At 34.9% G+C, this 18883-nt stretch overlaps 1 protein-coding gene across 2 annotated transcripts in view; it reads left to right on the plus strand.

The window, feature by feature from the left end:
* LOC128199920 (protein obstructor-E-like) overlaps positions 1–17433 on the plus strand; it is a 56595-nt gene extending 39162 nt beyond the window's left edge. For both annotated transcript variants that reach the window (XM_052891514.1, XM_052891515.1), the window contains exons 3-6: positions 5440–5679; positions 8289–8477; positions 14316–14527; positions 15000–17433. In XM_052891514.1, the coding sequence (XP_052747474.1) occupies positions 5440–5679; positions 8289–8477; positions 14316–14527; positions 15000–15074 (716 nt within the window). In that variant the 3' untranslated portion in view covers positions 15075–17433. The remainder of the gene's footprint in view (positions 1–5439; positions 5680–8288; positions 8478–14315; positions 14528–14999) is intronic.
* Positions 17434–18883: the final 1450 nt, after the last annotated feature.

The following is an 18883-nucleotide window of genomic DNA, read 5'->3' on the forward strand; positions in this document are numbered from 1 at the left end:
GTTTTTTAAATTGTATATAAATTAAAAGTATACTAATAGTAAAGCAATTTTGTAAAAGGAACAGGGTATCTGCGATCATTACTTTCGAAGCTACAGGGATTTAAAGGGTCAGATTTGCGGCGCTGCCGCGGATCCCTGAAAAACGCCCCATACAAAATGGCTTGAAATAATGACGTCATAGGCAATGTAGTGATCGTTAGATTTGTATGCGCGTTCAAACAAAATTACTAATATCTTTGTTATTTGTGCGTTTATGCTTATAGTTCATATATTAAAAAATGTCACATTTAATGTAAGAAAGCTAAAACTGTATGAATTTTCATCTAATTACGATAAAATATTTTTAATAGATTTTGAAATTTTATAATCTCATTTATTTTGCAAATATCCAGATAATCTTTGCTTTTTATTTATAAATTAGTTAACATTGACCCTATTTACCCGAATGTATCATAAAAATCAATATATTCAAACCTAGTCATCATCCCCATTCAAGCAACAACTATAACCAGAAAAAGACCTACGTACGTCTCTTTTTATGGCCATTAGTCTGTGAAAACTCTCCGGCATCCATTATAGACAATGAGCTGGCAAACAAAGTCTGTCCACACATCCAATTGTCACATAATATAGTTTAGGAGTCCAACTAATTCGTCACCAGTCAAGTGGAGACTTGCGAATAGCCTAGTCAATGTCATAAGCCGAGATGTGTCCATTACATAACTCGGAAGAGCTTTCACCTGCGCGTGTGCGCATATAACATAACCAGAGCCATAACATAACGTAATATTTGGTTATGATTATGTTTGAGCACATTATTTACAGCCAATTGGCGTAATTTGTGTTCGATTGCAAACATTGAACATTATTTTGGATCAGTAGGTCCCATCCTTTCCGCTTTTATTGGTGTGACGTGTATTTATTGTACAAGCGGAAACCTGCGACTTCGTCCGCGTGGAATTCAGTTTTTCACAAATAATGGATTTTCGGGACTATAGTCTGGCAAGTTCGTTTTTTTTTATTATTCTTTACAAGTTAGTAGTCAAGGACTACAATCTCACCTGATGGTAAGTGATGATGTAATCTAAGATGGAAGCGGGCTAGCTTGTTAGGAAAATCCACACTCCTTTCGGTTTCTACACGACATCGTACCGGAACGCTAAATCGCTTTGCGGTACGTCTTTGTCGGTAGGTAACTAGCCACGGCCGAAGCCTCCCACCAGCTAGACCTGGACCAATTAAGAAAACCTCAATCGGCCCAGCCGGGAATCGAACCCAGGACCTCCGTTTTGTAAATCCACCGCGCATACCACTGCGCCACGGAGGCCGTCACGTCGTTGATAACAGTCCTATGATACACATGATGATGAAACATACACACACAAACTATGCTAGTGTGAAAAGCAAGGTGAAGAAATAAACAAAAATATAAATAAACACGAGGAAAGGCTCACCTTATCCCTATGAGCGATCTCCTCCAGACAACCTTTAATTAGAGAAACAAACTTAATCCACGGTATTATGGAAAATGGAACGCTTTGTCATGGATGCCTTTTCCACTTATGATCAACTGGGTTATACACTAATGCGTTGTCTTTCGGAGCATAGACAATCGAGTCCGCTTGTACATTTTTAACACCTGACGCTACAAGAGGTTGTACACTTAATACCTGTGACTTCTATGCATAGACTTATAAAATAGTCAGACGGTATATAGCTGTCACGCAACTTAATCTCCATAATGGCACCGATCTATGTGTGAGTGTGAAGTGTAATTGCTCGATATATGAGCTACTAGCAAACGCCCGCGACTTCGTCCGCGTGGAATTTAGTTTTTCACAAATCCCTTAGGACCATGGATTTTTCCGGGATAAAAAGTAGCCAATGTTAATCCATGCTACAATATATCTCAATACCAAATTTCAGCTAATTCGGTTCAGTAGTCGAGGTGTGAAAGAGTAACAAACATTCGTATCATCAAAATCATCAGATTTTTTCGGGAATATATAAAGTAGCCTATTTCTAGAGTAAAATCTATTTCCATTCCAAATTTTAACCAAATCGCTTCAGTAGTAGTGGCGTTAAAGATCAACAAACATCCAAACATCCATACAAACTTTCGCGTTTATAATATTAGTAGGATTGAGCTATAGTCTGGCAAAGTTCGTTGATGATACTCCCATGATATGCGGGCGACGGGGAGAGACTGCGCTGTTGTGAAATCGTGCGTGCGGGGAAGTGAGGTGCATCAGTCGTGGGTTTTTCATTTATCGCTACACACCCCTTGCCCGCGCGGGAGTGTTACAAACGAAGTTGCCAAGCTATATTGAGGTTATTTGCATGGTGCTGGATGGAAAAAATAACAATGGCGATAATTATTCATTGAACAAGCTCTATCACAAAGAACCCTAAAAATCCAATTAATAAAAACATCCAACATCATTTTTTTTATCCTGATAAAGTATTGCTATTACGAGATACGGAAAGCTAAATTGTAATAAAATCCCATTTCCCGTGGGCAGATTAATTTACATTGAAAACAAGGCAACAAGGCAGTGTCTATTTATACTTTACTGATTAAAACAACAATTTTCGTTTGCATTTTCATTCAAACTTTCAACAATTAATTAATTATTTCGCGAAATACAGTAGAGTGTATACTGTGAGTTCATTTAAAAATAATAGTAAAAAAAATCTTTTGTAGGTTTGGGTGTACTCTTCTATAACAAGATCCTCAAGATGGATGGACCTACCAATGCATAGCTTTAAGCAATGTGTTAAAAAACATTTACTTTCTCGAGGTTACTACACCATTGATAAGTTCCTTAATGATAAAGAAGCTTGGAGGCCATTCGATCAGCTTCCACCTTCACACAGGAAGTAAAACTATAACAAATTGTAATGTTGTTATCAATTGTAAATTATAATACTGTATAATTCTTTAAAAAAACAACTGTTAAGTTTCTTGGCGTCTCTTCTCAGCAGAGCCTGCCTTCCGAACCGGTGGTAGAGTCAAGAGAAAGAGTCAAGACAAATACCCAACTGACTTTTCAAAACTGAGCTTACTTGAATTTTATTTACGAGTATGATAATTATATATCTGATATTTTAGAGTAACTCTGTCATCTCCATCAAAGGTTGTAATGTAATTTTTCAACCGATTATGATGCTCTTTATTTACTTGAAAGCTGACGTAATAGATTTGGTAAACTAGCGGACGCCCGCGACTTCGTACGCGTGTAATTTAGTATTTCACAAATTCCTCGGAAACCATGGATTTTTTCGGGATAAAAAGTAGCCTATGTGTTAATCCATGCTATTATATATCTCAATACCAAATCCAGAGTAAAATCCATTTCCATTCCAAATTTTAGCCAAATCGCTTCAGTAGTAGCGGCGTTAAAGAGTAACAAACATCCAAAAATACATCCAAACATCCATACAAACTTTCGCGTTTATAATATTAGTAGGAAGTAGGATATGATGAAGAGTTTTCATGGACCACTACAAAACCCGCTTGATGTCCTCAGCGGGTTGCAGGGGGACACTGGATGCTGGCGGCTCGAGACCATTGTGTTTGAAAGTCCATGAAATAGGCCTATGTCCAGCAGTGTCAGTCCGTCGGCTGTTTATGATGACTATAGAACCAGCCCCTAAAGGAAGGGGGACTTACAGCTTAGCTAATACACTGCTCCAATACAAGTTAGCAGGCAAGGGGTGTTGATTGTCATTAATAAAGTAAACGAAAGTTTCCGCGAATGATTTAAGTGGCTGTAAAAATATTGGAAAACCTATATACCTCGAAATGTAATCCACTCACGCATTTATAACACTGACATCGCGTGCCGAGGTCATGACTGTGCCACGTATCGATCTTGGCGTTATAGGAACCATATTTTTCCTCTGCTAAATAAAAGTAGGAAAAGTCAGAGTTTTTTCTTTTTCTTATCTTTGACAACAAATAATTTGGTACTATGGAGTTGCAGCGCTATTCGCTGACGTTGTTTTCGACGGTGTGTGTACGAATTCGTCTCTATCTCTCTCTGTCTAACATGATACTATAAATAGAGAGAGATAAAGACTTTTAATATCAGCGCCGTGTGATTCCGCTATTTTACACTCGTCGACTAACTATTCGCCTATAACATGTCTTATTCGAATTTGAATTCTTTAACGGATGCTGAAAGTAAAATGTACTATTCGTCTTTAACAACGAAATTGCCATGAAAACGAAATCCGTCATAGCAATGTGACTTTACAGAATCACAGATGATTTTATAACTTAACAGAGTGAGTTTCGAATTTCTATCTCTCTCTGTCTAACACAATCACGATACTATAGACAGAGAGCGATAGATACGAGTTAAAAACTCACTCTGTCGAAGCAATAAATACATCGTTACAGAATAGCGCTACTGATAGTCATAGGACACTGCACAGTGCTGGATTAAGGAAACTTGATGCCCTAAACAATCTTCCGTTTTTCTAACACGCCTAAATTATCTTCACTATGTATGTAAGAAAATCAAATCTTGGAATCTTAATTTGACCCTCTTCGATTACGATGAAATGACAATACATAATAAATAATAAATAAATAATAAATATACTTAAACAATACACATCACTATCTAGCCCCAAAGTAAGCATACAGAGTAGCTTGTGTTATGGGTGCTAAGATAGTTGATATTATAATATTAATATACAATTATATACTACATATAAATACTTATATAATGTATAAATACACACAGACACTGAAAAACACCCATGCTCATCACACAAATATTTTCCAGTTGTGGGAATCGAACCCACGGCCGTGGATGCAGAAAACAGGGTCCCACCCCAATGCAAAATAATGCAAAACCCAATGCAAAACCCACTGCGCCACACGGCCGTCAAAAATACATACATGACTAGCTAAGAAACGTCATTACGAATCCAATATGGCGGCCTCCCCAATCATTTGTAACTATGTATATAAGAAAATCTTGGAATCTTAATTTGACCCAGTTCCCGGTCTTCGATTAGAATAAAATTTTTCACACGATCTGAGTTCTAATGACAATACATGACTAGCTAAACGTCATTACAAATCCAATATGGCGACCTCCCCTAGATGGCGGACTGGCTGCTTGAAATCCACCCCCATGATATGGATATCAAATGTAAGTGTTTGCTGTCAGGAATACGAAAAAAATTGTCACGTGACTTAAATCCAATATTTGTAATATTCAGTGCGTGATGGAGGCGTGTCTTTTAGTTTTTTTTTAACTATTTAAAGTTATTTCTTGCTCGTCTCTATTAGTGCTGCCCTAAACGGGATTCAATAAGCAATTGCTGCTACACTGAACATGATAAACCCTCTCAAAAACATTAAAAAAATGTTTTTCTTTTTTTTTTAATTTACTTTTAAGAATGAATTTGTTTTCTTTCCAGTACTCGTAGCGAGTTTAGCAGTGGTGTCGTGCGCGCAAGTTGAAGACCCTTGTAAGACTAAATCAAGAGTGGTCGCCGACGACAAATACTGCGACAAGTACTGGGAGTGTGACGGTGGTCAACCGGTGCAGTATGACTGTCCCAACGGGCTGGTCTTCGCTGGCAAACACCGAGGCGTGACAGAGGGGTGCGATTACCCTTGGAGATCGAACTACTGCGAATATCCTAAAGCGCAAATAAGTAAGTCAATGATTTTTTGTCAATGATAGTGATGTAACTTTCCTAACCTTTGATATATTTTTTTTTATTTATTAGGAAGCCAACGTTGTATACAAAAAACTTATGACATGCATCATAAAAATAATATATTATATCGTACACCCCACTTACAGGCTAACTCAACATGCGTTTAATTCTAGACAATTCTTAAGTTATCATTAAAAAAAACTAAATCTAAAATTAAAAAATCTGCAATTACAATAATAATAATGGGACTTTCTTCTTTGATAATTTTTTTTTATTTATTAGGAAGCCAACGTTGTTTACAAAAAACTTATGACATGCATTAAAAAAATAATATACTACATTGTACACCCCACTTACAGGCTAACTCAACATGCGTTTAATTCTAGACAATTCTTAAGTTACCATTAAAAAAAACTAAATCTAAAATTAAAAAATCTGTAATTTCAATAATAATGTGAATTTAAAATAAGAAAGAAAAAACCATTATTATTATTGTAATTACAAATAAAAAATGTGCATTTATATGATGAAAACCTTATCTAAATTGTATTACTAGACATCCAAGGATGTTCACTAATATTACAAAGAGGAAAGATTTATTCGTTTGTATTAGGCTACGAAACTACTGAACTGACCGATTTAAAAAAAAAACTTTTTTTTATTTATTATCTTCATCATCATCATCTTCATCATCATATCAGCCGATGGACGTCCACTGCAGGTCTTTTGAAGGGACTCCCAAACATCACGATCCTGAGCCGCCTGCATCCAGCGAATCCCTGCGACTCGACCAACACTGCGCTTATTAGTGCGGGGTCGCCATTCCAGCACCTTGGAACCCCAACGTCCATCGGCTCTTCGCACTATGTCCCCGCCCATTGCCACTTCAGCTTCGCGACACGTCGTTGAGAACCTCAATTTTGAGGTTGCTAAAAATTTTAAACTTTAACTTTGTACACATCTTTGTATTCTAAAAACCTTTATTTTATTTCTAAAATTTAATTTATTATACACTTGATATCTTGTGATTTATTTTAAAACATGTAGATTAAATAAATAATGTATTAATAGCATTAAAATAAACTATTAGACTTCAAAAGCAACAACAAATAATCAATTGACAGTCGCGCGGCTTAAAATCATACCTACTTACTTTTAAATAAATCAAGCTTAGATGCTCGAGACATCTTCCAGACAACCTTATTTGAGAGGACTATCGGAATAGAAATTATATACCTAATACAAATATGTACCAGTCTAATAAATACAACTTTGAAATTCTAAACATACTATAAAGTAGAGATGCGCCGAGTAACACTTTTGCCGAGTAACGAGTACTGAGTTTTACTCGGTTCAATTTTTTTTCAACCGAGTACTCGGCCGAGTAGCTCGGTTCAGTCAAATTTCTATTTCGCGCGCGTAAACAAGTATTAATTCAATTCAATTCAATTCAAAATTGTTTATTTCAAGTAGGCTTAGTTTACAAGCAGTTTTGAAACGTCAAGTTTGACTATTTGTAGTGACTCTACCACCCAGCTCAGAAGGCGCAGTCTGAGAGGGCGAGAAACTCAACAGTTGCTCTTTTAAATCTTTCATTTTAATTTTATTTAAATTTAATTGAGATTTTCAAAGATTTTCTAAATTACTAATAAATACTTTTTGAATAACACTCTTGTTCTAATTATATCTACCTAAATAATGCTTTTCTTAAACAAAGTATACTCGGCATTCACCGACCGAGTTATTCGGCCGAGTACGAGTATCAAAAAATCCGCCGAGTACGCCGAGTACCGAGTATCAACCGAGTACTCGGCCCATCTCTACTATAAAGTATTATTTATAGCTGTTATTCTAGAGTATGTTAATACATAGTGTTCCAACTTTAGCAACTAATAATACATATAATGGTCTAATGGACTATTATTATAAGCGTTAATTACTAAAGATGAGATTATCCCCTTGACGCTAGGTGTGGTCGACCAGACCGCAATGACCCAAGAGAATTTAATTATCCTAGCGTCGTATAATCGTATCAGGTCCCTTAATAACCCTATACTTTAAACGCGATACTTTATTTTGCATGTAGCAAGATTTTAGTACTTATTTAAACTATGTAGATACATAATGCGCATACAGTGGCTCGTCTTTCGGCTATAATATAAAATATAAATATAAATAAAAAGTATAAAAATTCATCATTCCTTTATCCTCAAAATAAGTCTAAGCTAAATCGCATTATTATTCGTTTCAGTATATTCAATAATGCATTCAGGTACTTAAAAGCTTAAACAAAATTCGAATTGTCATTTGATTCGGCGCATAATTTATTTAAGCACTCAGGCACGTTGAAGCAGAAATATTTTTACGATATTATTAATATTAAATTCGTATCCACTTTTATTTCTAGAGTATCTCTGATACTCATATTTCAACAGTAATTCTAATGCATATTACATTAATCTGTCTGTTGAAAATTAGATCAAAAATGTGACATAAACTATGCATATACCAAGGAGGACCACTAGTTCCCAAACTGTTTCTATTATATAAAAATGACCCACTACTCAAATGTCAACTTAATGAATATTTCACGCAATTTCCAGATCCACCAATTGGCACTGAGCACTGCGACTGGCTGTACGGTATCTTCGGACATGAAACCTCTTGCACCAGATACTGGACGTGTTGGAACGGAACTGCCACTGAACAACTGTGTATCGGCGGTTTGCTTTACAACGAGAATGCTCACTCTTGCGATTGGCCGGAGAACGTTGATGGTTGCCAGAAACATCGTAAGTTATTACCTATAACCAATTTCTTGGTGATTCTAATTATATAAATTAAGTGTAGTTTGGAAAAAATCTAAGTCGGTTAAAAATATTACGTCTGACCTTAATCATCAGTATCAAATAAAATGATCTACTATTTGGTAATAAGCTTCATTTTGTAATTTCTTATAAGCTATTTATTGTTACTACTAACTAATATATTATTTTAGTAGAAATTATTTGAAAAAAATACTATTAATGAACCGTATTAGGTTTAATAATCAATCGAGCGTTAATTATTATTATCAATAGCTTTTTTGGCAACAGGAATAAGTATTCTATATGTTCATATCAGAGAAAACGGTTTATAATATAAATTAAGCTTAATAATTACTACTAGTGTTTAAGTACCGAATACCATTTGCAATAATCCGATAAGAAAAATAATGATCTGGAATAATGATACAATAGTATTTTAATTATAAAATCAGAGATTTGCGTAACGCACTTGCAATGAATACGCATGAGAAAAACATGTCTCACAATGAAGCCATTGATTACCTGTGCAATCAACTGAATGGCATTTCCTGAGATCCAAAAAAAAGCTTTACAATTGCATGTATCGTAACACAATATCGTGTTCAAGATCCATATATAGAACGTTTCCTAGGAAAAGATATTTAGCAAAAATTCTATTTTTATCCAACCACATACACCCACGGTGCGATCTCCTACATTACCCGCTGTGTCTTGGGAATATTCTAACTTTGCTACAAAAGTTAAGTAGTTCAGTTCCCCTAAATTGGTTTTCTTAATATAATAACGTTTTGCAACACACGAGGGTATAGGGTAAAATAAATCGTATGCCAGAGGTCAATCCATTAGTATAATGGTCTTCCTCAAAGGGTCTGTATACGCTTTATTGCCAATCTTCATTACGATGATCGTAATTTATAGGACACAAGGCACGCTACCAATTTTTTATGACATTTAATAGTTCGCGGTCTGGATAAATTGTATTAATTTAGTATTAGTAGGTTTCTTTTTGAGAGAGCTCTTCCAGGAAAGTGCTGGAAATTTTTTACTTAACAATGTTAACATTACTGTGTCAATCGCAAATTTACCAATATTCGCAATGCAATTCGAACCTGTGAACAATTAGTTTAACTTTCTTAAAATACCATATTAACCGTTATTTGTATTCTAAAAAGATAATACTAATAAAATACTTTGTATATTTTCATAGCAACATAAAGCACCTATTAAAATGTTGTCAGTGTAAAATTACCATAATAATCCTAAAATTAAAGTCACTTTTATTATTCTTTACTTTTAAATCACAAAGTTTTGTCTAGAGCCTCTGATTAACATAATTATCTAACCCTAAAATAGCTTTAAAATGTGTTTCTCTTAGAATAAAAAGCGTCTTTTTAAAACTAAATTCTTAATAAAGATTTTTCATTTCTAGAACTGAGAAAGACTTGTGACGTACGTATAATATAGTGCTCGGTCACTCCTTCACTAGACTAGTGAATGGGATAATTTGTCTAGCCACTTTCACCCTAATTACATTGAGCACTAAAGCGGATAATAGCATGCGGTCAATGATTTATTGTTTTGTACAAAATGTCAGTTAACTACTAAACATTACAAAGTGACAAATGGTTTCTAAAGACTTTTGCATTGTATTTTAATAGCGGCCGTTAATCATTGCTAATGCCATATTGCACTTACATTATTATAAGAGATTAATTAATAATTTTCTGTTAACAAATTGAATAGTAATGAGAAAGTAGAGTGAGTAATCAATCATATACGGTACAATCGCATTGCAAATAATAATAATAATTAATCAATTAACGTCGTGAAAAGTCTCATTCATTATTTCAACTATTTTCTTGTCTGATTTTAAAAATAATAACAGGAAGGATTTTTAAATTATTATGTACTTTATTTTATTATTTACTATTCTTAGACACTGTTAATCATGTATTACTTGAAGGGTTTTTACAAAATTAAATATCTGGAAAAGTATCTCTAAACTGTATTAAGTATTAGGTATGTTCCATTTATTCCATACAAACTTCAATGATTTAAGGTTTGGATTTTTGTTAACAACTACCTCCATCCCAAAGTCACCATTTTTTAAAGACTGGCTGGCTATCACTTACAACTAAACAATTACGAGAAAACTATGAAACTCTTCGTGGTCTGTTGAATTTGTTTTTTTAAAAACATCATTACAATACGTTAACTCATTAAAAAGTTATTATCATACTTATCCACTCCTGTTGCGAAGTTATTTCGCTGTGTACTTACTAAACAAACCGCACTCCGATACCTTTTTAGTTACCTACAATAAATCACCCTAAAATATTTTAATACGAGAGAATCTAAAAGGTCCCTTTCACCCCTAAAAGATCCCCAAGGACCTAACAAACTTTTGATTGAAGAGAGCTAAACTTCGCAGCACATAATGAAATATGTTTTGCTGAAAGATTTTCTTAAAGGAAATCTTTTTATACGTTTACCTGCTCAAGTTTTGAATGAATTAAATCTTAATTAACACAAAAATCTCAAATCTTGCCCCTATGATAAAGCTTCTTTAAATATTATGTTTTATGTTTGAGCAATTTTCTTTCAATTCCATTTGAAGGAATTATGAAACTTGTAAATTTGGTACGTTTTAGTTAAATTTTACTTAATATAACTACAAATACAAACTTGTAAAAATTTGGCAAATGGCTGTTTATCAATTAAAATAAAGCCTCAATATATTTACAGTTAACAGGTAAAAGGCTATAACAAGCTAATTATCTGCTAAAACCTATTTATAGATGAAATCCAACCATTTCCGAGTTAACGAAATAATACATGCAACATATTATATACTCTATAAACAAGAATTGCTCGTTCGTATCGAGCATAAATAAGGATTGAGAGAACAAAGCTTTCGATTAAAATACACCAGATTTACTTAATAGAAAAGACCCAAGTTCGCGTTAAGCTAAAGTCCTAATATAAAATCGAACCACGCTCCACAATCTTAGAGGGATCTCGAATCGAATACAGACGTCCAATTGCGTATTCAATACTGCGATGAATCAACAATGGGCATTGTTGGTCGGCTGGGAATTCCTTCATAACTTTTGTATAAATTAAATTCGGGATCCGTGCCCAAAGGCCCGCCTAATGTATTCAATATTTATGCTACTTTTGTTAACCCGTAAGTTCAAAACTATTAGGGCTTTGGTATTTATAATGATTTAGTTTTGGGTATCTGTTTTCTGTGAACTAGACACATTTAACGCCATGATGTAAAATTCTGAAAGCTTTTCACCTACTTCATCATCATCACTGTCTAGCTACTTTTAATTTTTTCACTACAGGGCGCAAAATATCCTCTCGCATTTTCTCGTGTGAGAGATAGAGCTTAGCGTCCACTACACGGAGTCTAACACCATTAATGTCTTAAGTCCCAGATTTTATTAAACATTTTTACGTCAAAACTTTTCCCCTATTTTTCTTTTTAGATTATTGAAGCTTTAAATAGTAATATCCAATCTATAAAACTGGAATTTTGTATGTCTACTACCTACACGTTTATTTTGGTCAGTGGTCGATTAGCTAAGAGACGTCATTCTAAATCCAATTATGGTGGACTCCCAAAGATGGCCAGTTGTTTTTTAGTTCCCTTACTAATTTTTGCTGTCACACGGAAAGGTCTAAAGGGCCCCCTGCCCTTTAGTCCGGGGGCCCGTATCAATGATACGGCGTTAACTATGCTCCTGGTGGCCAGTTACTTTGTTCATCTCCAGAATCCTTGTACTAGTAGGTATAATATAAGGTCTTGCTATCAGAAATACAAATAAATAACGAAGTCACTCTAAAAAATGTTTTTTTTTATTCATCATCAATTTAAGCTGTCGAATTGTCTGACCATTTAATAAATAAGCCCAACTTTTCTTTGAGGTATGGTTAATCGTTTGAAATTCCCTGTCTAGTACTTGTTAAACAATCTATCAATAACAAAAGTTAAGAATTCCTCAGAAAGTCATCTGAATGTCTAAATTGAAAGCTTTTGTCCAAGTTTGCGTAAAATTTCAAAGTACGTTGCTACTGAAAATGGCCGCGACGCAACGTCGATATCCCAGAAAATTACTTTACAAAATAAATTCAATTCTGGTGTAGGAAGATTGAAGTGATGACACGGTTATATGAAATTGTGACTGAAATATTGTAACATATCCGTTTTTCAAGATAATCGTATTATTTTATTGGAGCGAATTGATTTTTTGTGAATATTACTAATTTGATTATATATAAACAGCTTTTGTTAAATATAAATATACAAGGAGGGTCATGTCTAGACGTCTCTGCAAGTTTGAAAACCTATAATTACGATGGTCTAATTTAAATTAATTGGGATGTTAATGTAGTACGTATTAATTCTTTCTTCTTTGAGCTTTTTCTTGACATATTCATACATCAAGAAGCACCATTTTAGGCCAAAACTTTCTTATTAATCGTGTTTTTTTATGAAACTCATAATTTCAAAAACCGTTGTAATTTTGAGTTCATTTAGTTCAAAAAGACAGTCATGGCGGACGTTTACAAAGTGATAATTTAGAAATGGATTCCAGTTTCTTATTTTATTTATTTTCCACAGTTTCTGAGTTGATTTTAGAAGTTCTTACGGTAAATCAAGGCAAAGTTTAGTGGGTAAAGTCTCAAACAGATCCATCCATCATTAGATTTTCGTTAAGTTTGGTCGAGTTGTCAAAGTAAAACGTTCCTTAGTCCTTTTTACATTTATTTAGTAGGTAATTTGAATTAATTACCAAAGCATTATATTTGGATGTTGAAACTTTTACATTTTAATGTTTTACTCCTACAGTATAATTTTATAAAAGCTGACCAAGTGATACGGACGGTTGAGGTTCTTGACTTTTGAAATCTACTATCTCCCTACCTCTCGCCACCATGGTAAAATATCCACAGTTGCCTTCCGTATCTATGGTAGGAGCATGAGCTAACAAACATTCAAAATCAAAATATCTTCAGTAGTTTTTTTTTTGTGAAATAGTAACAAACAATCCTAATTAGTACACCAATCCTCATAACATTCACTTTTATAATACTAGCAGACGCCCGCGACTTCGTCCGCATGGGATTCAGTTTTTAACAAATCTCGCGGGAACTATGAATTTTTCCGGGATGAAAAGTAGTCTATGTGTTAATCCGTACTTTAATCTATCTCTACTTCAAATTTCAGGTGATTCGGTTCTGTAGTAGCGGCGTTAAAGAGTAACAAATTCCAAACAAACATACAAACTTTCGCGTTTATAATATTAGTAGGATTATCCAGTGGCAATCGATATTAATTCTTCGCAATTGAACATTATAGAATCTCTGGTGGATTGTCTGATTTAGGAGTACTTGGACTTAATCGATTTTTCGAGGAAGATAGCAATTCTATTTATTTTTAAGACAAGCTATAGCTTGGCAAATCGGTTTGTAAAACTACCGCTGGTTCGCGCGGGCCGGGAGGGGGGTAGCAATGCTCCACGCGCACTACTTAATTTCTGCGCAGTCCTTCCCGCTGGCCCGTGCGTACGACTTCACACCCACGTAGTCCTGCCCCCCTCGCCCGTGCGTATGACTTCACAGACACGCAGTCCTCCCCCCCTCGCCCATGCGTACGACTTCACACCCACGTAGTCCTCCCCCCCTCGCCCGTGCGTCCGACTTCACACCCACGTAGTCCTCCCCCCTCGCCCATGCGTACGACTTCACACCCTTCCCTGCCCCCCTCACCCGCATATCATCAACGAGTCAAGTAACGTAAGTGTTTGTTCACAGCCCTTTGCAACGAGGATCCCAACGGCAACGTGCCGCTAGGCAAGTCCTGCAACCGCTACTGGCAGTGCCAGGGCGGGTACCCGCGTCTGCAGCGCTGCCCCGCCATGCTGGTGTTCGACAGACGGTCGCTGAGATGTGTGGTACCACCCACTGAGGACTGCGATGTGCCTACCACCACCACGCAAGCGCCGGAGGAGGAGGATCCGAGACAGGTATGTTAAACATTCGTCAGCATCTTATCAGCTGATGAATGTCCACAGCTAGATAGGCCTTTTGTAGGTATTTCCAATCACAATGGTTGCCATAAAACACAGGCGGATCAGAACTGTTAAATTATAGATTTAAATAACCTACAAAAGGGAACCCCTTACTGACTAATGAAACCCAAGAAAAAAATAAATTTGACCGTTTGAAATGTCTTTGTAATATCTATAATGTATTTTATGTTTCTTGTCATTTTTAACCTTAATTCTGACTTGGTATCTGTTATCAAGCCATCATTACGTAAATCTTGTCGCGAACCGTCGAATGGCAAACCCCTAGGTTCACGTATACCACTTTGAGAAACCTTGACCTAGAATTACTACTGTTTCTAAAAAAAAAACAGAACAGAAAAGTGCAGCAGATGATGTTGATGATAGAGGAATCATGAGTGTATTGTTGCTAATGATGTTTATTTTCCAGGGACAACAACCATCAAAGAGGCCGAACAACAACGAGTATCAAGAAGGTCAAGGTCGTCAAAGACAGAGGAATTAGGGACATTTCCTAAATGTCCATAGTTTATAAGTGTTTCGAATGGGCATAAAAAAATTCTTTTACCAAAACCAATGGACATAATATATATCACTTATGATGTGATCAATAACCTATTTGTAACCTATCATTTAGTTTAGCAACAAGCAAGTTATCAACTATTTGTAATATAAAATTTATACTTACGATCTACAGGACCTTCAAAATTTACGTATCGAGATTAGGATCATTTGTAGCTTTACCTTTAGTATGCAGTTACGCCGATCTGTTTCCAAGTCATTGTCATGTCTTTTACCTAAACTTTCTTAATTTTTTTTTAATATTACACGTTCTTTGTTAATAATTACGACGATGCTGACTATTCGACAGATTTATTTAAATAGGTTATTGAAAACGGCGAGCCACACAGCTACGTTTAATTAAAAAATACCTGAATCATCTATAATTATTTTCTCTCTCTTCATTTAAGTTTAATCAAAAATGCGAACCCTTTACGAGTTTTGTTCATAAAAACGGCAAAAATGCAAATACAATTTTATTTATTTTACGTACGCTTTCATAATTAGCACGAACAGATAGAAATACACCTATTTTTAATAAAAGTTTTTTGTTTCATTATTTTTTGGTAATTTACCTATTAATTGAAAGTCACTTCTTCTAGTTTGACGGGCCCCTAATTATTATTAGTTAAAGCATCGTAGGTACTTCCCAACCATTGACGTGCACTTCATAGATCCAAAAATGCGTTGCCTACCTTGAAGACACATTGCGAACCACATTCGGAGAAGGAATTTTCCATTTTGTATATTTTGTTGTATAAGTGCTTACCCTAAAAGCTTTGAGCACGCCACTGCTAACCTTGAACCAAAACAATCCAAACTCTATAGTTGCCTACCAGACTTTCAGCTTCTATAAAATCACGAAGATCTAGCTGTCATAGGCTCCCCATCTTTTTGTTAGTAGGTACCTATAGATAGTCTAAAGAGCTTAATTAAAAACCTGAAATTCTTTCATGAAAAACATAACTAATTAACAAAAGTCTTAATTGAAAATGTACACCTAAGTAGTCATCTGGCATCGCTTTTTAATGGAATACCGAATTCATTAGCTCCCACTTCTTTCATTCGATTTTTAATTATCGCCGGCCATTTTTTATTAATTTACGAGATTATATTTTAAAAGTCCATTTCTCTGAATCGCCTTTAATTAGTAGTATTTATACTTTTTTAATTAGTCATACCTACTTGTAGACTGTATAAGATTATTTTAACTTGGCAAGTCAACACAGACACATTGTAGGTAGAATTTTCAAAATACAACTGTGAACATGATACAACATTCTTCTTGTTCTGAGGGCCTAGTGGCAGTTTGATACTCTTACTATCGCGTTAACGTAAACGCGAAATTCTAAGGAATTGAAACAGCGCCATCTAGTGGCACTACTGCACAACTGTTTCAATTCCATATAAATTTGCGTTTACGTCAACACGATAGTAACAGTATGAAAATATTGAAAACTCTCCTAGGCACACTGTTTAAAAATGGTTGTGGTCGTTTCATTTTCTTCCAGTTAAAATTAAATTAAGTTTAGAGAAATAAAATGTCAAAGTTTGTAATGACATGAATGCGTTGCTATAGTTATGCAACACCCAAAAATGAGTTTCTGCGTATAGTTCCACTTACAGGCCACGACTTATGCCGTATTTTTATTTGTCTGGTATGTCGTGTCGTGACGCATCAGAACAGAATCGGTATCATACTTACATTTTGTATGCGGCACATCAGAAGTCATCACGACATGTGTGAAGCCGGATTTATATTTGTCTGACGTGTCGTGTCGTGACGCATCAGAACTGAATCGGTATCATACATTTTGTATGCAACACATGAGAAGCCATCACGACATGTCACAACACATGTGTAAAGGCGGATTTATATTTGTCTGACGTGTCGTGTCGTGACGCATCAGAACAGAATCGGTATCATACATTTTGTATGCGTCACATCAGAAGCCATCACAAATATAAATCCGGCTTTATACTTGGATAGTTTTGAAAACCGATTCTGTTCTAATGCGTCACGACACGACACGTCAGACAAATATAAATCCGGCTTTATACTTGTATAGTTTTGAAACGAATGGAAGTGCATCTCCACGATGATTGCAGACACTATAGAAGTACAGTGTGTGTTGACGTGCCAAGCTAGAATACCTAGTCTAGATAAAGTAAACTTTATGTCTGTCAAAGAAATACTCATTTTAAGGTAATATACCTGAGTTGTCAATTTTATTAGATTAGTCAAGTTAGTGTAAGATTGTACTGTGCTAATGTTAAGATAATAAACATAAATATTTCCAAAATATGGTTTACTTTTCAAGCCCTTTTTACCCAACTGCAAGAATGGTAATGTTTTTCGCGCGTATCTTGTATGTATGTATGTAATATTCTTTATTACCTCGTATCCTCCAAACCACTGAACGGATTTACGTAATTAGGATATCGTTAGATTTGTCTCAATGTGTTAATAGATAGGTGAAAAAATAACAAGATGAAAATTTTTTTTCTTCTAATATTGCAATATTGGTATCAAATTCAAGAACTTTTTGTGAGGATTCTAAAATGGTATAATATCATGGCCATGTTTAAAAAAAAACTACAAGTAGAAAAAAGGTATTTATTAGTTGTCTATACAACAGGTGCGAGCAGGTTTGTGAAATGAAGATGTAAATAAAATAGGCTAAATTAAATATATTGATTATAAAAATCGGCTAAGTGCGAGTCGGATTCGCCCACCGAGTGTTCCGTAGATTTTTTTGAATATTTGCTTAACCTCGGTTGGGCGTATAAATTATCGTACTTTGTAATAAACGTAATAAATAAATCCGAAATTAACCATCTATCGTAACTAAAAAGTGTGAAATAAATATATTAATTAAACAAATAAAAAACCTGACTGCATAAAGTATAAAAAAAAACTGAAAAGAAAAAAAACAAGCTCAGTCCAGAATTGTAGAAAGCAATTAGAAAACAGTCGGGTTTTTTTATTTTTTTAATTAATTTATTTATTCCATATCATAAGTTATTAATTCGTACAATTTTAATACTTCGTTATTACGAATAACGAAGTATGAAAATCTGCTCATTCCTGCTTCGTTGTCACAGAGAAACTCCAAGCATAGCTCAGTCCATTCATCTATTCATATAAAAACAGATATACATCAAAGGTCACACATCCGTAGAAAGTTACAAACACTTCACCGGTAATAGGGTCAGTCACAAAACGTAGGGCGTAAAAGTGTAGTGTTTCACCCTTTATTTTCCCATTTTATTTCCTTTTTATTCCGTCAGACACCATTAATTTCAAGATCGGGGCACTAAGTGCTTGTGTAATAATGGTTTTTTAACCGAATTTCTACCATGGCCACAGAATTTAATAGTACAAGTATGGTGGATCTTATCATAAATCCCCGCGGTTTCACTCGCGTAATTCCCGTAAGAATATGGGAATAAAATATAACATATGACGTGGTTTTCTAGTGGTAAAAGAATTTTTATAAAAGGGATTTCGATAAAAACTCTCAGATGGTTTACTTTTTCGTCATTTCAAAAAAATATTATTACTTAACCATTGATGAAAATCCGTTCAATTGTTTTCGAGTTTACCTCGAACAGATAGTTCACGATCTAGGACAGGACACGTGATCAAGTTGTCGATCGGATCTGTCATTTCCATTCATTTTTTTTAATTTTCGAAGCGTTTGCTAGCCAAGTGCCACGTCGATTATGTTTATTATGTAAGAAAACGAACAA

The sequence above is a fragment of the Bicyclus anynana genome, chromosome 4 (assembly GCF_947172395.1).
Source record: "Bicyclus anynana chromosome 4, ilBicAnyn1.1, whole genome shotgun sequence".
Lineage (NCBI taxonomy): Eukaryota > Metazoa > Arthropoda > Insecta > Lepidoptera > Nymphalidae > Bicyclus > Bicyclus anynana.